Source organism: Spea bombifrons, chromosome 7, assembly GCF_027358695.1.
Source record: "Spea bombifrons isolate aSpeBom1 chromosome 7, aSpeBom1.2.pri, whole genome shotgun sequence".
NCBI classification, from domain to species: domain Eukaryota; kingdom Metazoa; phylum Chordata; class Amphibia; order Anura; family Pelobatidae; genus Spea; species Spea bombifrons.
This window is the reverse complement of record NC_071093.1, coordinates 39,055,405-39,081,930: the sequence shown is the minus strand read 5'-3', so window position 1 is coordinate 39,081,930 and position 26,526 is coordinate 39,055,405. Positions and strand designations below refer to the sequence as shown.

General features: G+C 37.4%; 1 protein-coding gene across 3 annotated transcripts; it reads left to right on the top strand.

The window, feature by feature from the left end:
• Positions 1–1,410: 1,410 nt before the first annotated feature.
• PDGFA (platelet derived growth factor subunit A) lies at positions 1,411–24,895 on the top strand. 3 transcript variants are annotated; one of them, XM_053470449.1, is made up of 7 exons: positions 1,411–2,078; positions 5,163–5,259; positions 12,254–12,364; positions 13,265–13,452; positions 19,384–19,507; positions 20,673–20,791; positions 23,139–24,895. In XM_053470449.1, the coding sequence occupies exons 1-6, from the start codon at positions 2,016–2,018 to the stop codon at positions 20,759–20,761; spliced, it is 672 nt and encodes a 223-aa protein (XP_053326424.1). In that variant the 5' UTR covers positions 1,411–2,015; the 3' UTR covers positions 20,762–20,791; positions 23,139–24,895. The 3 variants fall into 3 exon arrangements, with proteins under 3 accessions (XP_053326424.1, XP_053326426.1, XP_053326425.1); XM_053470451.1 differs by lacking the exon at positions 20,673–20,791 and having other exon boundaries at positions 19,384–19,511; positions 23,274–24,895; XM_053470450.1 differs by lacking the exon at positions 20,673–20,791 and having other exon boundaries at positions 1,416–2,078.
• The last annotated feature ends 1,631 nt before the right edge of the window (positions 24,896–26,526 follow it).

The following is a 26,526-nucleotide window of genomic DNA, read 5'->3' as shown; positions in this document are numbered from 1 at the left end:
TTTAGCTATAGCGGAGGCTTGTATTCATCTGGATCAATAAAGAGACCAGTATAAGCCTACAAATTATGAATTTGTTGTTGTTTTTCAACCATAGAATCTATGAAATAAAAATTTTTGTCATCTGGGTGTCTTTATGGCAGCCCAGCGCCATCAGAAAACATGGCTATAATACTGAATAAAACACTGTAGGTGCCGGGGGGGATTGAAGTGTAGTTATTGTATCCTGTATTTTATTGCTGAATTTTCCACAAGCAGAAATGATTACAGCGGGATTCACAATTCTTTGGAACAGTAGCGGCTTGTGATATACTGATAAGCTTTTTTTTTTTGTCCCTTTTATTTTTCTCTTTTAATGTTCGGTTTGAGGCCCTGGCTTTCTTTGACGTTCTGGGTATATGTTTACATGTGTTTAGCTAGAAATAGAATCCCATTCCAAACAATGTGAACTTTAATATCATTTGGACAAAATCCCATTCAGATAAGAACTGGCTCCCTTTAGCCGTGCTAAGTATGACCTAACGGCCTTTTCCTGAGACGGGGGGATCGATTTCCCTGGCCATTGTCACAATTTACAGTACAAATCGTATCAGGGAATTGTAATATAATTAACACAACAGGCATCACGATTACAGAAAATTCACAACTGAATTTTTTTCTGATGCTTTAGACGCAATGGGGTGGACCTTGGTTTTTTTAAGTCAAACAATACAAATGAACTACAGAGGTATCCCACTTAATTAATACAGGCATATGTCTGTTGTTGATAAACCTAGAACTCTCCCCATTACCATGTCAAGGTTCTAAATTAGAACCCCACATACAGCCAATGGGAGACAGGGACCTATTGCAAAGCCTGGGCTACTTCTGAAACCTCCTCTTCTTATATCAGTCTGCCACATGCATTTGCAGAGATATTTATCCGGCTGAGGGTGGTGGAAGCTGTAGTCCAACAAAGGAAGAAAAGTGATTTACAAAGGAAAACCCACACAAGTAGAGTGAGATTGAGTTGCAGCAGATCCAATAGCTTGTCAGACAGATCTAGCTTTGCTATCTATTGGCATGTGGCTGAGGGTGCTGGGATTTGTATTCTGCATTGATCTATCCACATATAGCTTTATCCTAGAGTCTTGGATTGTACAGCAGTTTAATGATCAGCCTATGGAAAGATTACCCCCCCCCCCGTTAATACCCCAGCTGATACTGCACTGTACCCCTCTGCCCTTCCAAATGGCAGGTCTGAGCCCCCTGATCCTCCCCATTGCTCTGTGCAGCAGATCCTGCCCACTGCCTGGCTGTTTGTGGCTGTGTTGCTTAGTACAGGGAAGAGAGGGGGCGGTGCATGGGAGGCTGGCAATCTATCTATAATCTGCTGCTCCACATTATTTCACTCTCCCTACAGCAGAGCTGGGAGCAGCTGACATCCCCAGGAGTTTACTCTCACCCTGCTGCTGCTGCTGCTGCCTTTCCTGCGTCCTTACCAAGCCCTGGGATTTAAAGCATTCTTTTTTTTTCCATCCAAGTGGAACTCCAGAAACCTCCCTCCTTTATTTATTTCTTACGAGGAAGACCTACAAACCTTGCAGTGTTGGGAAAGTTGTTTTTTTTTTCCTCCCCTTCTCCCTGCACAGACGTGCTTTTCTGCCTTTGTGCATTCTCTCTCTCTTTTTTTTTGTAATGTTGCATGGTTGGGAGGGGAGAGGGTGCAGAAGATCTTTAGCAGACAGGTGATGGGCATCTCAGAGGAGATGTGGTGCTGCCTCCTTTGGGTTTGTGTCTTGGTCTGATCTGTATCATGCACATACTGCTCCTTATCTGCTCCTAAAGACCAGCATTGCCCAGGAGAAAGAAAGAAAGAAAGAAAGGAGGCTCCCACTTGTGCAGCGGTTCCACCAATTTTGAGGGGTGCTGTTGGTCCCCTAAGGGATGGTACTGATTCTCCCAGATACAGGAGCAGTTCTGGAGCTCCTACATCAAGACATTGCATTGTCATTGATCAGAAAGTCTATCAGGAAGCAATGAGGTGCCGGGTTTGGATTTTGCTATTAAGCATCTGCTACCTGTCTCCTACATTTTGCGAGGTAGGTCTGGGCTGTGGCCATCAACATATGCTATCAATAATATGTATTTTGTTTCTTTTCTGGTTACATTGTTACCGTATTTAAATATTGTATCGTTACTCTTCTGTCAAGCACATGCACATACTGGTAGGAGCTTTAACGTCCACAAAACCTTGGTAGCTTTTGAAGGACCTTAGCTGATGTAGAACATCCAACCCTGCACTATTACACATTGCCTTCAAATAGCACACAATACCATAGATTCTATTTAGAAAAAGGTCCTACAACAGCTGGAGACCAAGGCTTCACCCCAAGACTTCATGAAGCCTTAATGATTGACAGTTTTTAGCTTCACCAGAGGTCCTATGTGTAGACATGCTTGGTGACCTCCCATGGTGGACCCAAATCATTAAATAGCAAATGCATTGTCACTATTTATAATACACCATAGCTCAGCTCCTCATTCTCCCAGGCCATGCATAGACAAGGTTAGGACATGTTCCTACACATTGCAGGGCTAACTATTTTTTGAAAAAAAATTTACCATGTCAAGTTCTCCTAGACATGTGCTAAATGTGGTCTATCCTTAGACTCGCAGAACACATCTGTCTTCTTGTAGGAAAAAAAAAAAGAAAAAAAAAAGTTGGAAGCTATAATTAATGTGGATTTGTTTGATCTTTAAACCTGCTGAAAAATGCCAAGCAAAAAAACGCACTGCAGTTTTATGGTTTGAAAAAAAAAATTGATAATGAGTTTCTCCATAAGGGAGAGTCCTTAAGTGCAGTCTGTGTAGCAAGATTTATTATAAGATGTAAAATATAGCAGCCTACCTACCCTCCTCCCCACCTTCTAAATAGAAAAATAAGAGGTGATCAAACCAATTGGCTGTTTTTTTAATGAATTATATTTATTTTCCCTTTGTCTACTTGCACCAGGAAATTAATTAATGGTTAGGGAGATCTATAAATCCCCTACAGACATTGATTTTTATGGCAAGACTTTTAAAAACAATTTTTTTCTAGAATTAGAAAAGGAATTTCATTAAAAAAAAAGACATTTAGGAATATGGAGATTTTTTTTAAATTTTTTTTTTTTTTTTAGAAAATATTATATGTATAGGCCACAAAGCAAGCCTAGCAGAAAAAAAAAATCATAAAAAATGCAGATATTTCCAACATCCAGGAGGTGTCAACCTATAACAGGAAAACCTATATTTTTATATTTTGGTGATTGCTCCCCCGCACTTAAAAATAACCAAATCATTGAAAGAACACATATAGGAGAATTTAAAAAAGCAGTTTTTTTGGGGGGTACAATTAAAATGCTGCATTTCTTACATATATAAATATACCTCCTCCAGGACTGACAGGGTTAAGAATCGGAGAAGTGGGTGCAGAAGGAGCCATGACCAATACATGTGTGAGAAGCAGAGAAGGGCTGATAAAGTTTCAAGGTTGTGTTTGTAGACAGGTATATTCCATACCCTCAGGTTCCTTAAAGGAGTCGAGCAGATGCCTTAGCTGATTATTATCTTCAGAGTCATTAGGAGCCTAATTCTATGTTTCTGCTAGATATTTGAAGTTCGTATCTATAGATCCAAAGAGAGAAAGAAAAAAAAGAGAAAAGGCAGACACCAAATTGGCGTGAAACATAGCAAAGTGTGAGCTTATTTGGCTTCGCTGCTTCTGAACCTGAACATTTCCCCTTGATGTTGATTTCACGGGTAAATTAGAGTGTTATCTGTCTGTGGGGTTTCCAGGAGTTTTGATTTGCAAACTGCTAAATGTGGTGTTTCTGGAAGCCTGCAGACAGAAAGGCTCTCGTCTACTGCATATCAGAAGGACGCAGCCTTTAGCCATCTCAGATGGGTTATTGCGAGACAACTCAAAAGAAAACCCAAAAATAAAAAAAAAAAATAAAATGAAATATCTTCCTTGACCATATGCACCGACTTACTTACTGAATTCTTAAAGACTTCAGGTAATGAAAGCGAGACAAAGTCTAATCTATAAATATTTACTCTACTGTTACTAATTAATAACACATTAACAAAAAAAAAAACACACAATACACTTAACTTAGCCTTTTAGTGACAACCTGTTTGGCACACACATGGTTAAACTTTTACAAATAAAAAAAAACACGTTTATTAGAATATAACTTATTATGCTATTGCAGCGTTTATACCTCGAAATAGCTTCAAGTGGCATTTTCCCTGTGGGTTTTTTTTCCAGTGTTTGAGGTTGGGGCGTAGATTATATCCTATTTTGCTGTCCTTCCGTTTGTGCGCCAGATAATCTAACATACAGCGTGCTTTTTTTTTTTTTTTTTCCCTGCGTTCCCACCTTAAGTCAATTCATTTACAGTCACTGGCATATTTTTCTCTGCTTTATAGACTTAAGTGACATTGAATTGATTTGTCTGCCTCTGTTAACCAACTGGCAGGCTGGGAAGGGGTTTATGGCTGCTGGCTGTACAGGAAATTAAATACATTTTATTAGAATAAACAAAAATATAATTCCTTTGGAACAAAGGTAAAGTAAGGAGAAAAGGAGAAAAAAATAAAATAAAAGTCAATTCGTCAGTGTTGACCGATTTTGCGATTTTTTTTTTCCTTAAGAGAACCTGCAATTGTAGCCTGTATCTTAACCCTTACCGTACCACGCTGTACAGCACCGCTGTCAATGCTTAACCCTTTCAGTTCTGTAGGGTGGTAGTGCAAAAAGAGATCACCAATGGTGAAACGAGTTACATTGATGTCAGCTATCATTAACCCATTTATGTTTTTGTGGTTCTCTAAAATGACATTCTTTCATTTTAATGGTAGTTGGGGATCTGCTAAGAAATAATAATTAACCAGTGACTGGTTTTACTGAAAAACGCTTTCTTAACTTAAATGTTATGCTTTAATGACATGTCTATGTATCCTTTCCCCCCCTTCTTTCTAATTGTAACATTGTCCTATAAGCAGCCAGATTGTTGAAGCATGCTTAATCATAGTAAGGGTAGGAGGATTCTGCATTTCAGATGTACATAGTAGACTGTGATAAGGATGTGTCTGTGAATAGTATTTTTAAATATGTTTATTCCCTGGCGGCGTTGAAGGAAGCAGAGATTCCCCAGGAGCTGATCGAGAAACTGGCCCACAGCGAAATCCGCAGCATCAGCGACTTACAGCGCCTTCTGGAGATTGATTCCGTAGGTAAATTCAATTTCCTTTTTTTTTTTTAACTTCTCCTTCCAAACCCCTGGCAATTGGGGCGAAACCCCTTTCACCTATGATAAAGCTGCTTGTGATCGATTTGGATTCCACACATTGAATGCTTCAGTGGAAAGGTCATATTCCAAAGCCATAAACAGCAGCTGAGCTGAGTCAAGCAATTGATAAACCAACAGGGCTTATAACGAGTAGGTGTGGTTTTTACTCTCTCGGGAGGGGAAGCCCAAACATTGCAAGACGATATAAAAGGTCACCCGTGTTCAGGTTCATTACTTAGTGTGAGAAGCGGAGGAACTGTCTTCTGCTGGAGAGACAGCCTTGAATCTCATAAGACCCCTACGATGAAATAGAACTGATTGTGATCATTAACAATGGAAACATTTGGCTGCAGGTACTAGCTGCAGGATCTAAAGGTTCCTCAAAGGCCTTTAGATCGAAAGATCACAAACGTGGCGTCCCACCTAGGAGTATTGGGTCTAGCTCTGCCTCTGATAAAGGCTGGTGTTGAGTTGGTGGTTGGAAGAAGTTGACCTTCCTTGGTGCCTTGGTGTATATTTCTATCTCTTGTTTTGGTTGGATATTTGTTATTATGGTTGGCTGCTAGTTGCCTTGTCAACGTATACCCTGATTCACTTTTTATTAACCTTTTTTATCATCTGGGAATTAAACTTCCATAATATTGTATAACCTTGGGCCCACCTCATGCCTGATTTTAATATATGACATCTACATGTTGGGTACGTATATAGTACTACCGTTGGGTACGTATATAGTTCTACCGTTGGGTACGTATATAGTTCTACCGTTGGATACGTATATAGTTCTACCGTTGGGTACGTATATAGTTCTGCCGTTGGGTACGTATATAGTTCTGCCGTTGGGTACGTATATAGTTCTGCCGTTGGGTACGTATATAGTTCTACCGTTGGGTACGTATATAGTTCTGCCGTTGGGTACGTATATAGTTCTACCGCTGGGTACGTATATAGTTCTACCGCTGGGTAAGTATATAGTTCTGCCGTTGGGTACGTATATAGTTCTGCCGTAGGGTACGTATATAGTTCTACGGCTGGGTACGTATATAGTACTAACGTTGGGTACGTATATAGTTCTACCGTTGGGTACGTATATAGTTCTGCCGTTGGGTACGTATATAGTTCTGCCGTAGGGTACGTATATAGTTCTACCGTTGGGTACGTATATAGTTCTGCCGTTGGGTACGTATATAGTTCTGCCGTAGGGTACGTATATAGTTCTACCGTTGGGTACGTATATAGTTCTACCGCTGGGTACGTATATAGTACTACCGCTGGGTACGTATATAGTTCTGCCGTTGGATACGTATATAGTTCTACCGTTGGGTATGTATATAGTACTAGTGTTGGGTACGTATATAGTACTACCGTTGGGTACGTATATAGTTCTACCGTTGAGTATGTATCGAGATGCAGTCACCTGCTATTCAGTATACGAATCTAAGCGTTGCAAAAATTGTTTTTGTTAGAATCTGCTACAATTTGAAAACACCCCACTGTTTTTCTTATATAATTGCAACATATCCCTTCTAAAGCCTTTTGAAAACTGGAATAATTATTCCAATTATCTGGGATTACGAGGCACCAAGTATTTTATAGTTTTCTACCTGTTGACAGGGATATTTTTCCAGAGCTGTAAACAAGGGGAAAAGATTATGCGTGTTGGTGAAAAGGGTTGACAATGTCAGTAGCGTTATGATCTTGGCTTTAATGAACGGGAGATGGTTTTTCAAGTTTTTGGTGACACCTTGTCTCGGATACATGCCTCCAGCAATTTTTCTTTGCAGTCCTTTTGAAGTCGTGTTGGGACCTCCTTAATTCAGCCATAAGCGTAGATAATAAAAAGTAATTATTTGTAGTTGTAGGGTATTAAGACTAATCAATTGTACAGGATCAGCTAGCCTGCTGTAACAAGAATGCAAGGCTAATTTCCTTCCATGCGATTGTTTAGCGATGTTGAGCAACACAAATAATGCACCGGTCTCGTTTCGCGTTTGCATAGTGTGTCTTTTCAGCTTCAGAAACTCCCTTCTGCCGGCTTTGAGTAGGAAATGAAGCAGCACTGTTACAGACCGAGCTGATTGTGCACATTTAAGATAAAAGACGCTTTTTATCTTTACAAAAAACCAAAGAGTTGTCTTTTATTTCAAGGTCTAAGCCGGGTTCGTGATGCAGTTAGAGTGAATTGTGTCTTCTTGGTTTACTTAATTGGTGTATTATACACAAAAATGCGTGCGTACATGCCTGTGATATTTGTATTTCAAGTAGGGTCGTCATGTCTTTTTTTGAGGGGGGGTAACAACCATGTGAATGTTTCCAGAGGCTTATCACTGGCAACAGGCTGCTTTGTTACCCTGCTAGTAAAACACCGGCTAGGTAACATTTATAAGCAATCACACTATTATGTATATAAGGACTATATAGCAATGATATAAGTCATCTCTGCCACATAGGCTAGTGTTTAATCCAATCCCATTGCCACCTTCGATAAGGAAGATCCATTAAAGTCATAGCTTTATTGGATAATCGGAGTCAAATCTGCATGCTCTACAATGCATTTTACATGTAGAGGTAGTGGCAGCTAATCACATCAATGCTAGCCGAGTACTATGTTAGATTGGTACGGTTCCCATTGATTTTAGTAGGAGTGCTGCAGTGCTTACAGAGGGAGCATACTTAAGTATGCTGTCACGGTGAGTAGGAAAATGTAACATGTCTCCAGTATCTTGCACTCCATGCCCTGGACTCCATGCAAAGTGGGCTCCGATGGGTGTCTGGCATGCTCCTTTAAATCAGCTGTCATTGGACTATAAATACCCCTGCAAGAGAGCAGCTCTAACAATCCTGCAGGTTTCTGGGAATCGTAGTTTGTCAGTCACCGGGGTGTTTGCCGCTCACCAAGCTAATCGGGGTATTTCTACATCTATTAGCTTGATGTATATATTGCAGTCTTTAGGCCAGAGATTACGACTGCTTGGTTTATATAGTTGGAATGAAAAACATCAATTTCCAGAACGTATACGAAGAGAGATATGTAAAGTATGCGTAATACATTGTTTTTAGGGATAAACGCTACTTTTCTTTGGTCTGCTTTTTCTTCATTCTGAAGGCCGCTTGAATTTCCGCTTCTGTAACAGAATTCAAATCGGTAAATCTAAATCAAATGATTTAGAGGGGAACTCCCACCAAGGTTTTAAAATAAATATGGTGTGTTTGCTCTTTTTTTAAAACAGTTCTAGCTTTTGTATGATTTGTTTTCAGGCAGCTGTATATCAGCCATTTGTATGTGATTTATCTTAGCCCTGTTATCTTAGCCCAATCTACTAGAGACTACTTATCACACTGCCTGTGGCTTAGTCTTAATCACCCAGCCTGACACTCTGACTAATACAAGTCTATTGAGGAACAGACTTCATTAGCATTGTCATAAAGAATCTGCTCAGGGTGATGCTTAAGTAGGGGAAGTTGACTTACAACAATGGCGGCCTCCAGGTCTGCAGCTCAATGCCGACTTACATTACTGTATACAGCACTGGGGTTTATGCCGAGAGACAAAATAATTTTAGGTAGTATAGGTAGTATACTGAACAATTGTTACTAACAAATAGAAGTCTTTAGAGCATCTAGTAACGTCTCGGTATATCCTGACATGTGCGCAGGTGGATCAAACCATGAATGAGTCCTGATGACTGATCTATCTGCATTAATACAAGACGTTCTTTATTCGGTGGAAGCAGATCTGCCGTGAGGTCTAGTATACTGATTGATCCACCTGTTGTCAGGCCAGGATATGCTGAAAACCTTTACTGGGGACATACTGACAGCGATGCGGAAGGTTGCCCATTATCTCCGGCTATGAGATGAGTGATAGCTAGCTTTGTAGAATGCACCAGTAATCCAGGTGTTCATCTATGTTAATGCCTGTACATGTAATATTCTATATCACTATGGAATTTGATGGTGTTATACAATGATAATAATAGTAGCGGAAATGTATATAACTTTTCCCACAATTTTCAGTAAAAAACAAAGTGTAAGACCCGGTATGGATACTCCCATTGGCTATACACAGGTCCCTAGCTGTATAACCTGTTATTAGCTTGTTTTGTATGTAACCATCCTTCCCTGCCCTTCCTATGTGCATCTCCTACTCAACACTGTTACAGACTAGATTGGTGTTATGAGTTACTTGAGATAAATGCAGAGTGGAGTCCTGGACAAATACACCTTTCATCCAGAGACTTCACTCAGCAACACAGTTTGAGTTCAGCCGAGAGTTGGAGTGCTTGGTGAAGAAACCATTAGCTTGGAAGCTCTTGGCCAGTATGAGTTGGAACCACACATGGTGTTATTATGGGTATCCAGAAGCTGCTAACGGATGACAAGAATGGGCAATGGCCCTCTAAAATAATTTGTGAATAACTACAAAGGTTGGATTTTAATAAAAAGATCATGAAGTTTGGGAGGTAAGCTTTCGGGGACAACGTTTTGAGACTCTTGATCTATAGTTATGTCATAAGCCATAATATAGTTTTGAAACATGACCGCACAAAATAGATCTGCTTCATAGAATTCCTAGGAAATGAGAACACAAGGGCAATTTATATAATTTTCAAAAATAAAGACAAGAGGACAGAAAAAGGTTCTCAGTGTGCTAAATGTGGACCATAATTACACAAGAGAGAGGTCTGCCTAAGAATATCATTTTTCGTTTGCATTTTTAAAAGGCAGGTGCACTTGAGACATTGTAGAGCCCTTTCGGAAAAGTTTGTATAGCTGTTTTTAGCAAATCCGGACTACTGGCTCTTGTGTGGTTTGGCTCCCAGTGTGTAATAGAAAGAAAAACTGACTTTTTTTATCTGTTTCCTATGTGTGTATCAATGTTAAAATATGAGACCATTGTGACTTCCATGCACAACAACCCAAATTTTGGTTGTACTTGAACCCATTGACCCATTTCTTGTCTAGAATGTACAATTATCATTCTTTATTATACTTCATGTCAAGTCTACCAGGAACGGGCTACTATAACAAGTCACGGGAAAAAAATAGTTCTCTCTGTGAATATGTATCTTTTTAAAGGACCCTCTAGCCTCCTTAGAAATACTCGGTGATACCGAAACGTGTGATTTTACTTTAACCAATCTGCCATAATTGTTTATAATGAGAGTGACCAAAAACCTTGGGTGGTTTTCAAACATTCCATATAATTAGAGAACGTTGGGATGGAAGGTCACCTTACATTACAGAACCATTTTCTAGCGTAAACATTTCCATAGAACCTAGAGATCATTAAAAGTATCAAGGTATCTAAAATGAGATATTTTAGATTTTTATGAGCTTTTAGTGGCTATGGTCTACACCCAATATGGTTCCTCTTATCAATTCCCCTCAATTTCTGGGCCTCTTACTTTGGAGAATACCCTCTTGGAACACTTTCAACTTATGCATGTTCTTTATTTTCCTTTTTCTGTAATGGTAACCAAAAAAAAAAATACATCCACTGGATATTTATTACAAACAGAATAGGCCTAAGAAGAAGAAAAAGCATGTATAGGTCTGGCTTCTGATTAGATCAACATGAAAATAATGAGCGTTTTCAATTTATCCCCTTTTTGTTGGTGTACGTGAATTATTATGAATTCAATCATGATGCGTCTATCTAGACCCATAGATCAATTCGACGAGTCTTCCTCCTAATCTTCTGAAGATGTAATTGAATTTTCTGGCACTTGTTAAAAAGGAATCCAATCGAAGAAGCATTGCACATATGGTCGCTTATTTACTGTACTTGGCAAGCCTCCATTTTGCCATTTTGTTGGTAATGATCAAGTTGCATTTTCAGATACATTACGGAACAAGCCAGAACTAATTGTCGTTATATTTTATCCATTCTCTAAACCTTGTCAGTACATCAGTGCATAAAAAATTAAAGGGAAACTATTTGGTTGTGTGCCATCGAAGCATTTTAAATGAACTGCTGGTAACATCACCCCCCCCCAGAAATAAACCAGCTTTCAAAGGAACAAGGTACCCAGAAAGAAGCGTTGAACGATGGTCAATGCTTCTTATACTGGATGGCTTCCAAGCCCGAGTGTAGTGCATTGTCAGGGCTTTGAGAGCATGAACATAGCCTGAACATTCATTATCAACAAGCCGCAGTTGTAAGCAGAGGTTGAAGTTTTCTTGTTAAGCCCAACATTGAAACCATTAATAGACGTCCTTTTTATCAAAATGCATTTTGCGGTTTTCAGTACCTGTTGAATGCTTAGTCAATACCCATTGTTCTAATGAAACCTAGACAGTCATTTTTTGGTGTTATAAATGGCCTTTTTTTAATGGATTTTGAGGTGGGTATAGAATGCAGAATTAGAGACCCTGATGCAAAAAAAATACATCATCCTATTTGAAATGACAGCATTAGACGTCATCACCAGGTGGACTCCCATGACTTGGCTATAATACTCATAAGAGTATATTGTTTTCAACCAAGCAAGAAGCCAATATATCTCTACAGTGATCATCAGCAACTATCTGATCACTTATTGTACAGATCAAAAGTTATATTGGATCCATACAGCATAAAAACTGTCTGTATGTACAGTAGTAGTGATTTTTAGACATGTTATTATAAATTGGTCTTATGAACTCTTTGTTTTGTCATAGAGCTGGGTCTGTGGAGAGCTTAAATGTTCATCTGAACTTGACGTTTTCCTGTTTCTATTAAATTTGAGCCTGGTTGTGTCGAAGCTGGACTTAGTTCTAGCTCCCTAAGTTAGTAGCCAAACCTTTGATCTTGGCAACATTTGAAGGCAACATTATGGCTATGGTGCTTTATGAACGGATCATGATTTGCAGTGATATTATATATATATGTATCACATTTGAATGTCATATTCATTGTCTGAGTCTCACTTGTTGACATCACTTTACCCCCCTAGGAAATGAGGACGCTTCAGGAACAAGTGTAAGAACACAAGCACACAGTTTCCATCACAGTAAGCATGTGCAAGAGAAACGGTCTGCTCCAAGCCGCAGAAGGCGCAGCATTGGTAAGTGTATATAACCCTATTAATGACCATGTAAAAAATAATGCACTAATACATAAAATATATTTATATGTAGTATAACTAATTTAGGTATTTATACGTTATTTCATGTTATTTTATATATTATTATTTCATAAGCACGCAGCCCATTGCAGCTGCAATTATTAGTTTATTTTTTCAGTGGATATGAGGATCAGATTGTAGACTCTGCAACTATTTTAAAACAAGCACAAACAGGGTATGCAGCGTGCCGCATATTGCTACTGCGGGTAAAAAAATGTACATTTCTAGCTCCAGGAAATTTCGGCTCTCATATTGCACTCACATCAGGTTGGACCAGTTTTCTCATCCAACAAAACATTTTTTAAAATGAATATACTAAATATGTAGAATTTCCAAAAAAAAAAAAAGACAAATGGCCAATTTATTTCTGTCAATTTATAAAGGGCCTACGCATTCCGCAGAACAGTTGTCGAAAATTTGTCGAGCTGTTGGTGTGCTAGGCTTAGAGTTGAACAACTCAAGTTTAAAGGTAAAGACCCGGATAGGTCAGGATAAAATGTATTTTAATCGTTTGCTTTGCCCAATTTCGCACTTCTGTTCAAAAAATCTATCAAGTGCAGGCTGGGAACGCAATCCTTAATCAAGAAGTGATGCAGGCGCGAAATGCAAAAACAATGCAATAAACTTTTTACAACCCTCTTTTTATAGAGAAGTTCTATTTGCGACAAAGGAAATGTTTTTTTATGTCATATGTAACAGGTAACAAAAATCATGATAACTTAGACCCTTTCAGTGATTACAGTAGAAGTTCAAATTAAATGTATAGAAAGACACTGTTGGTGAACATATATTCCCTTTGGGGTCTGTGTTATTTCTCAATCCTACCTTCTCCTTCTCCAGAGGAAGCCGTCCCTGCTATTTGCAAAACAAGGACTGTTATATACGAGATACCTCGTAGCCAAATTGATCCAACGTCTGCAAACTTTCTGATATGGCCCCCATGCGTGGAAGTAAAAAGATGCACAGGATGCTGCAACACAAGCAGCGTCAAATGCCAACCATCGCGGATACACCACAGGAGCGTCAAGGTAAGGAGCACCGTCACGCCGTGAAGCCACAAAGTTTCTGTATACTTAGAGATGGAATCCGGCCTGACTTGACTCATCAAGTGCTGTGGGGTTCTACAAGCCAGTAAACTTTGGATTGGATCTTGATGTGTTCGTATGAGTGGATTTTTGGATGTGGGGTATGCCTTTACCCTATTGTTCTCTTATACAGTAGTGTGGATATCCACCAGGATCTTCTCACATAATGACCTTACATATATCTCTAGAACCTTGGCCTTTCCATATCTCTATTGATTACACAGGAGTTTTGTGAGTTGTTTTTGATGGTTAGCTCTGTAGATGTTTCATAAAAATGTTTGATTTAGAAAGAAAAAGAATTCTGAATAAGTTTTTGTCTGGTATTTGTTAAACATTCTAGCGGGGAACTGAGAACCTGCCTCTATGGAATGAACATTATACAATGCGAGAGCAGGTCAAATCCTTATTCCGTAAAGGGTCAGAAGGTCAAAGTTGATGTTAGGAGAAGGACATTAACCGACGCTGGAATATTACACCCATCACCTCTTAGTTAAACAATGAAGTTCAGTGTGTGTGATTACACTCAAGGCCGTCCTCTTTTGTGGAGGCTTGACTCAGTTGACTATTTCTGGATTTGGTACTTGGCTTCCTTTGTGTGCCGTCATTTAGCAAATTGTACGGGTGGGTCACGCAGGATGTGGTGGAAAGAGTTAGACAGTGGTGGCCTGCGTTTAAAGTATTTCTGGAATGCTTGCTTCTGTTTGCATGCTGTCTAGTTTTATGAAGGCTTCTTTTTCATCAAATTGAGGCTTTTATTTTTTTTTTTTAAACTTCTTTAGCGAGACAAGGTGCTGAGCTCATAGCTTAGAAATGAACTAGGAAGCTGATCAAACATACGTATGTATGGAATAATATTGCTAACGTGACAAGCACACTTACCTAGCACAATTGTAAATGGAACATGTTGTTTTTATCAACGAGAATTCAAAAGCAAGATACTATATTTTGAGAAATTACCATAGAAACACATGGATGGTTTCTGCTGGTTGCTCCACATTTAGTACACAATTTAGAATTACTCCAGTTTTGCATTACATACATACATCGTTATATTCCTCTGCATTCTAAATATACCTGCTAGTATTTTAGCATCGTTGTAGTACCGAAAATAATAATAGGATGCAAATTTGAGCGTTGTCCTTTCTAAACTGTGTAGCCTTGTGGGATGACGAATCTGGTCTCCGACCGTTCAGCTAATTTGAGCAGCCAGAAGCATTTAGAGACATAATAAACCAAATTGAAAACTAAGGGAAAATGTCCAAAATTAGCAAGTTACCTTGCAGAATGAAACTGCTGTTGCCACGGCTGCTGGATTTATGTGGCTCCTTCCAGATTTTTGACACTAGGAAATACTGGGATAGGTTCCAGTGAAATCATCTGTGACTTTTCCATCCTTCCAGGATAATAGTTGCCTGTACAATGCACCTCTTGAACATGCCGCCTAGGGTGTGATGTACTGTTGTAGCTGAATGAGAACATACATGTCAAGTCAGAACCAAGTCTTCGTGAATGTATCAATGGCAAAGATCCCATTGAATTCTAGGAAGTATTGTGCTTTGGTTGGCCGAAGGCTGGCCAGAAGTTGTGGTTGCAGCTATGAGTTCTGAACTGCCAATGTAGATATAATTGGGTGTAAATATAAAATTTGGAACTATATGTGTTAAAATGTTCCGTGCAATTCTGATAAGGTTCTAAACTCCTACGGTGGCCTTAGCCTGCCTGCCATTAGTAAATAAAATACTTTTGATCTATTCTGTTTGCATTTTCCCCAACGCAATGTGTTCTACGGTTCAGGTGCACAATTGTAAATGCAATGTAGTTACCATGGAAACAAATAGTCTTTTCCCTCTGACTGTTCTACATTAGTCACTTTGGACCCGAACTGGACTAAATAAATTTGATCTGACACACAGGCCAAATACCTTGTTCTGCATTACGATGTCGTTCCTGTATGACGCATTCTCTTGAAATGTATGTGGAAGTGTAAATCATGTTTGTGTATTTATGTAAGCAGTGCATTCTTTGGGTAACATAAAAGCTGTCGCACGCATGTACAGGCAGTGTAAAAACTTGTATAGAAATTAAAATTATGTTGGCAGGAATATGAATCGCAACATGTTGGCTTCAACCGCTCAGTTTTCAGAATATTCCAAAGGCATGAGTACAGTAACAGATAATCCACTTTCCGATGGCGTTCCTCTGCTCCATATTTTAACACTAATAACCTCACCCCAGCAAGATTATTTAAAGGGAACCCCCCCTTTTTTTTTTGCTGCCTGGTAAATAACGCTAACAATTCTGTGCTAATTGACATTTCCAGACTCTAATCTTGCGAATTTCTGCCTCATTCTTCATGTTCTCAGACATTCCAAATCTTGTAGGAAGATGATTCATGATTCAAATGCTAGGCCTATTCATACTACCCTCTAATTGAAGGAAGATATGCTTAACTTGCTCCATTCAAGGAACAGAGGCTTTTTTCATTTTGAAGTTAGTTTACGATGAATGAGTATTTTAGTACAGTATATTATAGTATTTTTCATATATATATATATATATATATATATATATATATATATATATATATATGTTAATTAGTAAGCTCAACAATTTGGGTATCAGTAAAGTCAACGTTGTCTTCAGCAGCTTGAGTGTGATATGATATCCCTAATCTCAAACCATATAGATCATCTTGCACCTAATGCCCCCGGGGTAAGGCCTAACTCTATTATAGAGATTACCAGAACCTTAACCCTGGTTCCAGCAGCTTTTGGAACTATTCAGTAAAAAAATCACCGTGAGAGACACTAAGAGTGCCCATATGAAGTCATCTCGGAATGTAGCATTATGTTGAGCAGTCTTAAAGTAATTTTTATATTTCTTTTGATGGAGTATTCTAGATTTTGTATCAAGGTCATACAAATATAATTCCTTGAACCTTTTCTATTTACTTTGACTGTATGAACAAAATGTGGTCAACGAGATTCCGACCACGTGTATAGAGTCAAGCCTGGGAACTGGGTAGGTTAAGTAGAATAACATAATCAACAGTCTACAGTATAGGACAACACCCCAGAGACCTTGCTCTTACCTCCTAGTCATACACTAAGCAATCTCAGGAATAAAAATAATAATGGATACAGTCTTTAACTTAATACCCCGTCCCCAAGATATTTCTTTTAACCCTAATTTTTTTTTTGCAGCAGCAGCAGCATTAGGAAAATTTTGTATGGAAAGAATGATACATGTAACATATAACTCTTTCGAATGAATATTCACTAGGCCAACTCAATCAAAGCAGCATAAAAAGTTATTTCTATTAAAAGCTGTTTTAATTCCGGGCCCCTAAAGTTCTGTTCTAATTTCGTGCAGATCGCGTCCTCTGTTACAGTTTCTCCTGAGCTGCATGATTTGGCTGCATTCCCACCAAAGGTTTTTTTTACTCGGGGAAGACCACTTCTGAGCAAGATAATGTGGCTTTAATGTTGTAAGAGTAAGAATGAACTTTGCACCATTCCCTCTGGATTTTTGAAGGTTCTCTCAAAACTTTAGTGTTAACCCTTAAGTGCCTGAGGGGTGTGGATATAGCATATTGCAAAACCATGCATGCTTCGACTATATTTTCTCATGGGTTATGTGGCCTACTGCATTAGTTCCTGGTCCAAAATTGTCTCATGATTAATGAGTTCAGGTCTAAAAATCAATACAAATGTGTGTATGCTTTTTTTTTCTCAGACTTCTGAGAAAGTGGCTCATGCTTTTAGAAGCTGCTTTTATTTACCAGCCAGCTTTACAAGGCTGTTTCACAGTAAGTCTACAGAAGGGACCCTAACTCCATACATGTATGTGCGTATACATGAGATTGGACAACTCTCCAAAGTCAGATAACCATAACACTACTTTAGAATAGCGGAACAGACACAGACTCTCGTCCATTACTGGTCTTTAACGTGGACCTTTAAATATAGTGTCTAGATTTGCCAAAGATGTCCACGTGCCCGGTCACGTACCTGCTATGTTCCTCTGTATTGTAGCTGATTTGTATGTAAGTAGGTATTTTAACATGACTCCCTACCTATGTTCTAGGCTTTTATTCTCCCTTCTTGCATTGCCCCATGTTCCTTCTCTGTGAGAACACTTCTTTGTGTTTTGCAGCCCAATAACTAAATATAGCCAAATAATTAGTGCCCATGTGGCTTGCAATCAGGTGTACATTTCCTGATTTTTGTAGAAGCCAATGTGTTGTATTATAATACCATATTCCTTTAGCAGAATTTGAAACTAGCATGATCTGCTTTGGAGACACCAAACATCATAACACCATATATTTTGTTTTAAAGAACTCAAGAGAAAGAGAGCAAAGGCCCTTCTCTAGTGTTCTCATTGTTGTACCCAGCCTGCTGCCCTTTTTATCACAGACGTTACCAAGGGCACACTAGTCTTCCACAAAAGGTCTTTATCTGTTGGTATTTGGAAGGGGTTAAAGGGCATCAGAAGAGGGCAGAGTGTATTCGTAGTTGTGTATATTGATTGAACTAGCCATATTGTTGGACTTTTCTCTAGTCAACACACACTTTTTACTATAGTTGGGAATGTCCCTCCCCTATTTACTCATATATTTTTGAAAAGGGGGAGGGGTAGGCAGAGGGAATAAAATCGGACAAAATGTAGATAGAAAAGGAAAATATATTTCATATCAAATTCAATAAATTATTTATGGTCTTTTTTTCTTGAAAGCACCTTTTATGGTGACTGGTTTGGACTTGGCTCCTAACCACAAGTGGTATGTTAAAAAAAAAAACAACAAAAAAACAAAAAAGAGGTTCATGGTAAATATGGAAGGAAAAATTTAAGACAGGTCTCAGATTTACTAAGAGTGATGCTTCCTGTGCAGTGTGAATTTCCACTTTTCCTCCCTTTTTTTTAATTTTATCTAATTTAAATGTAACAAGCATAGAATCTGCTTTCCCCATGCTGGAAAGGGACTTTCCACATCTTCATAATTCAGCTGACTGGCTTCAAAGATCAGACTTGTAATAACAGATCTGCTGGAGAAGACTGTATCTGTAGCTATAAGTCTTAATCACCATTTTGATCTTTTTTTTTCTTTTTTTTCGGGAGTCTTAAGCATGGTCCGTTCTTTCATGCCAGATGAGTCAAATTTATCCAAAGTCTTGAAAAGCATTAACAGGGAAAACTTAAAGAAAGAAAAAATAATACATATTACTTCGACCCAAAGTTGACCCTTCTCTCAAAGCATTCTTGCCTGTCACAGACAGCTTTGACTTATTGAATGGAAATCTGACAGGCTTGGAAAATGTCCTGAAGTTGGGCCTTTTTTTTCTATTTTGCTACTGTCTGACTATAGTACTTTTGTTTGCAAGACTAGTTAAAGCAGGCTCCATGTCCTGTTGACAAAAAGGGCAGTGACTGAAACCAATTCTTTTTTTTTCATTAACCTCAGGACACAGGAGTGGAATATATGTCTCCTACCAAATGAGAATTTGGATTTAGATTATTATTTATTTTTTTAAGAAAGTATATATATATATATATATATATATATATATATATAATGTTTTTTTTTTTTTTTACTGGTGTCTAGTAGAAGAAAGGGTTAAAAATTCTGCCATATAGCATATTTAGCACAGATTACGCATACTGTATATCTCTTTATATCGTTCAGAACTAGATACTTACAGGGTTGTCCTGATACAAATACAGATTTCTTTACTAAAGGTACAAGTTCTCATTCATCCTTACATGTGATGTTTTGAATTCACGCTATGATAAGAAATATACATACAACAATTTGTAATCTAGTAATGCATTTTATATTTTTTAATATATATATTTTTTTTTATTTGATCACAGGTGGCGAAAGTAGAATATGTAAGGAAAAAGCCCAAATTAAAAGAAGTTCTGGTGAGGTTAGAGGAGCATCTGGAATGCACTTGTACAGCAAATTCTAATTCAGATTACCGAGAAGAGGAAACTGGTGAGTGTGTCTTTATGATGTCATATTGACTTATCAGTGAGATTGGTAGATAACGTTGCACATGGCCAAAATAAGCACCAGATCCTAAATTTGTCAGGTGTGGGGACACCTTGGTGGACACTTCCGTTATCATCCCAAAACAGCTGCATCTCAGAGGAACTGTTTTACAAGCATTGGAAAATCCACAATTGTGACCACATGGGAAGGCAGACAGGAAGCAGAGGAAAGAACATCCTGTTTACAGACACGCATATAAAATAAGAGACCACCCCATCCCTCGTAACTGTACTCGGCCGCCTTCCTTCTTATAAATCTCTTATCAACCAACAGCTATTCCTGTACAGTTGCGTCTTCCTCGTTACGAACCTTATTGAAAGCCTCTCCCACCCCAGATTTGGTTGACCCCCAGGCCCGTTTCGTATAAAAAGAAGTGTGTCTGACTTTTAAAGCTTTTAAAGCTGAATTGAAGAGTTCCCATACTGTTAACCGCAAAACAGACAGGAAGTTGAGGAAACTGCATCCTGTTTATGGACGCAATTAGAATATGTCAGAACCACCTCCTTCCTAAACTTTACGTGACTTTACTGCCTTCCTCCCAACTGGTTTTATACCGATTGATAATCCTGTATCCTTTTTCCTTACTCATTAACTAATTTCTTCTAAACCTCCCCATCCCAGGCACGGCGAAGCCATGGGTCATTTTTTTTTTTTATGAATGGACTAATCTTATTTTTAAAGCTGTAGTGTTCTTTCGGAAATATGAACGAACTGTTTACATACCGATAATCACAAAAAACACGAGACATCTAGAGCACACATCTGATTCATAACTTCAAGGTTGTTCCTGTTAACACAGCACTGATTACGAAGCCCATTCAGCCTCCGGCTAAGGAATATTAGGCCAAGTAACACGGTTACCGTCTCTGTTTGTAAATACAAAACGCTTCTAAATATATTACATTTTATTCAATTTCTTGCGAGTGATAAATATGATCTTCAAATGATTTCCTCAAGGGACTCCTGCTTGCGTGTTATGAATGTTTCTTTGGTAGGCGTCTTACCAAGAATGATTGCTTACCCATTAGCTTGATACGTTTAAGCATAGATCCTTTAAGAGTTTTTTTTTTTCTCATCTTGTTACTGAACCACAAATACATTTTCTTAGGCCTTTTCAGCAGCCCAGCCCTTGTGTTAACAGGAAGGACTAGGGAAACAGGTAAAAAACGGAAGAGAAAAAAATTAAAGCCGACCTAATTACCAGATGGAAATTAATTTGCTCGGCAGGTAGGAACCCTGAAAACGGTAAATAACCGCACCGGACAATGAGGCAAAAAAATAAAATATAAAACGTCTTAATCAACTGCGTATCACAAAGGCACAATCACTTAATCCTGACACTTTTTGTTACCTTGGGCTGCAAACAGATTAGATATGATTGGCTTTGATAATTCTACCTGCTGGCATTTTTCTGTGAGCTACACGGCACCCGTAAGCAGTTTGCATTCCACGGCTGCTTTTTTTTTTTTTGTCTTCTAACTCACTTTTCTTTCGCTTCTGCATTTTTGTTCTAATCTGGAATTTTCCATATAATTTGTCATTGCGGCTGATTTGTGGGGTCACCGTGCATGATTGGATCTCAAACCTTTAATATATTTTTGTTGTGTGCGAAAGGTTCCAGGATTTATAGGCGGGAACTGGAAAAAGGTCTTGGAACAATTTTCAACTTAATCTGTCCATGAAATATTTATTTTTTTCTGTTTTTCATATTCGTTATCATCCCACTTTTTCACTTCTCTACGTAAAAAAAAAAAATAACAGTTGAACTGCTGAAAAAATATTTTCTTTATAGAAAAATCTACCGTATTTGCTACTGTTTAGAAACCTTTACCATTAAATAACGTTAGATACATTTTCATCTTTAAATAGTGGAGGACATTAGTTGACAGAATGCCATGGAATAATACCTATATAAATTATCTAAATAAATAAATCCAAATTTCCAAAAAATATTTATTAGAATATATATATATATATATATATTAGAGAGGAAGAAGAAGCAAGAAGAGGTTTAGAATTTTTGGAATAAGCTTGACTTAATGCTCTTGGATGTTCAAAAAAGTTTAAGGTGCTGATTATTGGGAATATTTTAGTTGTACATTTGTGTGTGCTTTGTATGTTCAACTCAGATTTGCAAATTGAAGAGGAAGGTCTTGGTTTCTTTTAATGTGTGGTGAATGAGTTCAATGGTTTACTAGATGAGATGTGAGCTTTAACTAATTGGGTTATCTCAACCATGAATACACCAGCTGTAGTGTTCAAACCTCAGGGATTCTATAATTTATAGAGTACCCGGCTTCTATTCGTTCAAGGAATTTGTTCAAGATGACAGTAATTGTGAAGGTCTGTGGCTTGAGACTAGAAAAGAGAAAAAAACACTCTCTAAAATGAGGGTATTTTTTATTGTTGATGGATTGAATTCAAGAAAGGCCAAAGGAACAGATGAGATTATGTCTGAGAATCAGACCACGTGATGGAACAGTTACATGTTGGGGAGCTTTTACCGTCTTTAGTGAATAGACCACTTGATCGTAGGGTGATTCCAGCATGGACCTCCAGCTGTTGGACTGCAGAGGTTAACGGGTATTGTAATCTTCTGGCATCTGTAGTTCCAGATTTTAATAACCCTTATTTAACTGCATAGAAAACACTTGAACTTTGTTTCATACAACTTCCTGTATCAGCGGAAAGTTTACACTTGCATTTGTTGAAAAAATATAAAAAAAAAACCACTACACTTCGGTAAATTTATTTACGTTCGATTGGTCTTTGAGTCTTTCTTTTTGTATTTCTTGAGCAGAAGCGGAACTGGTCATTGAAAAACACAAAATGATCCGAGTTTTGCAGTGCAAGGCTTTTGTTACGAGACGATCAAATATTTGTTTTAGAGCAAGAAGGAAAGAAAGGCCTCTAGTCAAGCGCAAGGAGGAATATGTGTGTGTGTGCTATAAAAACCTTTTTTTTCTTTAACAAATCCCTTGATCTCGAAGCTAATGAGGCCTGAAGTTGTGACAAAGCCCAAATTAAATATGGATTTACTTTAGAAGTCATATGACGGGCAGTGTGAGAATTTTGCACTTTAATCGTGAAAAATGATGGGATTTAGTATGAAACAAGTATTTGGGTCAGTCAAACATAAACTCAGAAACTATGTGTTGTCTCACTGAACTAATCACTCAAACATTCAGTAAGTAGCGAAATGCGATGGGCCATCTAGCGTTGCAAGAACAATTTCATCAACAATTTCATTGACTATTTACATTTGGCCACACAAATCAAAGATTATTTTTTTCCCATTATTTTACGTGGTTTATCTGTAATAAAACCTCTTCTAGATATGGATTATAATCAACATTTTTCTACCGAAATCTGAATAGAATTTTTGTGGTCCCCCAAACACTACAAAAATATTGTCTCTATTTTAATTATTGTAAAAAATCTTTACTTTGTGGACCGATTAAGTTATATGTTTACCTTTTGCCATTTCCATATTTTTTCGTTTTCTTTTTGAAATTTTTTTTTGTTTTTGTTTCGTTTTACTAATTATTTTGCTTTCCTTCAATTTCTTTTGCAGATGTGAGGTGAAAATAAGCTAGACTGTTTCATCTGGGACTCGGATGTACACAATTTTGTTACATTCCTGAATCTTCTACGTATGGTGCTTTATTGATTGAACTAAGTTATGTTTTTTGTTCTCTTGTGCGGAAAGACTGAAAAAGAAAAAAAATAAAATAAAGCGGTTCAAAGGACACTCTGTGAGAACAAAGGGACAATGTACATTTGTTTAATGTGACATCAAAGCAAGTATTGTAGCACTCTTACAGAGAAGAGACGCTTCCCTTGTCAGAAAAGTACAGCAAGATGGCGAATGGAAAAAAAAGGATATATTTAAAAAAAAAAAAAGTACTGCAAACGTAGCAAGTGAATTGATGACTAATGTCAAGGCAATGGTGCTTTATGTCAAGAGATGTGCCTGCTTTTACTGATGAAGATGGACGGTCATTGGTAGACACATGGCACAAAAAACAGGAATGTATCAAATTAACAAGTGTCTACGCAGAAGCTACCGAAAAACAATACATCCTTGCTCAGTGGTGTTTAAAGTCTTCAAAAAATAAAACAAAACAAAAAAAACCTGGGAAGCCTTAAGGAGGACTCTATTTTATTTTATTTTTCATTTTTACTCCATTAAATAATTAAGTTGTGGGGGTAATTTAAATATGGCTATATTCTGTTAGCACTTGGAAGACAACTGCTTCAAAATGAGTCAGTAGATGCTGAGCGTGAACAGACTCATTTTTCAGCAGAGACCTTCATGGTGTTTGATTTTTGTTTTGTTTGTTTTTTTTTTTAACATTTTTATTTTAGGTGCATTCACTCTTGCTAGTGACATAATTTTTTTTTTATTTTTTTTCCTCCAAATATTTTTTGTAAGAAAAGTAGACATTCTACTCGTTAACATTTTTCCATTTGGGGAACCTGAAAATTATACTCCCGTGAACTGTATGTCAAACATGCAAAAGTAAAGGCTGCTTAATGAAAAATATTCTCCGATGAATGTGGCCCCGAGATTTTATTTTTTAAAATCCTATGATGAAGAGAAGGTTGAAAATGCCACCAAGAATGCATATCTCTTTAATGTTAATAATAGTAAAATATTAAACAAAAATCTATATATACTTTAAAAATCTGATTATACATTGAGGATGATATATGAAGAGTAATTTTACATGAATGCAAGAGTGAATTCACTATGGATAGCCCTGCCTCAGATATTAACTGATTTTTTTATCATCCAGTAGAGATTTATTGCAGAGAATGCATATACAAAAAACGCTATAACTCTATAGAATTTCCTCTTGTAGGGATGCAAGCTAATGAACTGTATTCAAATAAAAAGAAACAAAGGTATATCAAGTCCATATTTCCTCAACTTTCATTTCAAATGTGTCTGCATAATTTAAATAATTTTAAATAAAATATTGTATATTAATAAATCATGGGATATCTGTACGACGTCAAACTTGTGCCACTTGCCTAATAGTGCTAATATTTTTTTTTCTTGCAATTTTATTATTTTATCATACACAACTTTTTTCACATTGCCAGAAAGTGTGAAATGGACATTCTATTCTTGTAATTGCATTGTACAGTAACACTGTAGCAAGGAGAATATTTGCTACGTGTATTTCAACAAATTCTAAATTCTTTATTTTTGGTATAAAAAAAAAAAAAGTATGCTTATGTGTATTCAACAGAAATGTGTTCTTTTTTTTGTAAAGTTGAAGTTTGTATTTTTATCTAAAATTAACATTTTTATATAAGTAAGAAGGCCTGCTATGTTTTCTTGAACCAAAAAAAAAATACATTCTGTGGTCATATTTTTGTAGCACCATGTCCAAAACATACAAATATTTTTTGCTATAGCTGTTAAGATGCATAAATGAGCACAAGCTGTCTGATATCCTATGTCTTACTGTTATAAGTTTCACTAATGTCTTTCCCAAAATGTATTCCCCCTGATAAGGTATAAATATAAAACCAAAGTCGCCCTTACGCAATTCTTCACAAAATAGACGTCCTTTAAACGCCATTGAGCATGGCATAGATTCAAAACTATTTTGAGCTTTCCAGATTCACTGTGCAGATTGAAAAAAAAAAACAGCCGATATGGGAATTAGTTATAAATAATTTAAAAAGGCAAAAAAAACAGGTTCTACCTTGCCTATTTGGCATCTCCCCTCCCCGACTCTTGTTGTAAACCCCCATAATAGCCAATATTTATTAATTATAACCATCTCTTTTGTTATATCCCATAGTAGGATCTCTCTCCTAGCATCTGTGGGTATTAGCTGTTATTTTTCTTCCATAATTATCTAAACATATGCATCAAACTCAAGTTAGAAGTTAATTAAATAATTGTCGGAAAAAACTGCTACTTCTTTTTATCAGTATTTACATTGGAGAATGAATTCAAGTTAAAATACCACAATTTATATTCTCCTTTTAAGGCACTACTGAAGTTCCCCCATTTTTTTGGGGTGAGGTAATGCGTCTTAATTTTTTAAGGGTAGCAAGATTTGACTTTGAGCGAGGGATGTTTACATCATTCAGATGAGAGAACTGTACTCAATAGCTGCCCTTTATTTATAATTTTTTTCCAAGGCGCTAAAGTTATTAGAGCCGAGCTATCTTTTGAGTTTAGTTAAAAAGGCCAATGTCTGTCACGTTTACGCCAATGTAGTGATATGGCGAGCTTTGGCTTTCAGAAGGACGGAGTTTCCTAATTTGTGCACCTCAATATCAATGTGTAGCCACTTAATTCATCTTAAAATATGAAATTAACTAATTAGCGGAATGTCTGATATATATGTATAAAATCAAACGTATCTGAAATGTAAAGCTGAAGGTGTCTCCGTGAGAGCTTCTACTTTCTAACCCGGCCCTTGGGATATACCCAAAATCTGATCATATTAATCGAAGATACCAGTTATCAGGAGTTTTTGATCGAAATAGATCCACTTGAGTTAATAATATTTAGATTGGCTCATGTGCAGAGATTCTGTCAGAAACCTTTTATGTTTCGGGAACTTGAAGGCCTTGAAGGCCTCAAACACTCTGGATTTCTGGTTGCCATTTAGTCGTGCACTTAAATGTGCTCTTCCACCCACTTTACCTAATTTATTGCTTTTTGTAACCAAATGCCACATTAAACGCCTCATTTGCAGCACCATTTAAGCCCCACACCCTTCCCAGAAAATGATTATTCAAACATGCAAAATAGTCATGTTCATAATATTTTTTGGAAAACGCTTAATTGTCATGTGACACAAAGGCAGGTACCAATAGGCTGTTGCCATGGAAACTGAAAAAAAACTTCTTAAAAGATTGTGTAGAAAGCGCAGTTACTGTTATGTCTAATTGGAACAGCACTGATACCTTATGCCATGTAATTAGGAAAA

Coding starts and splice junctions, on each gene's coding strand:
- PDGFA (XM_053470449.1), top strand. CDS start 2,016: ATGAGGTGCCGGGTTTGGATTTTGCTATTAAGCATCTGCTACCTGTCT. Junction 13,453..19,383: donor TACACCACAGGAGCGTCAAG/GTAAGGAGCACC, acceptor ATTTGATCACAG/GTGGCGAAAGTAGAATATGT. Junction 19,508..20,672: donor TTACCGAGAAGAGGAAACTG/GTGAGTGTGTCT, acceptor ACATTTTCTTAG/GCCTTTTCAGCAGCCCAGCC.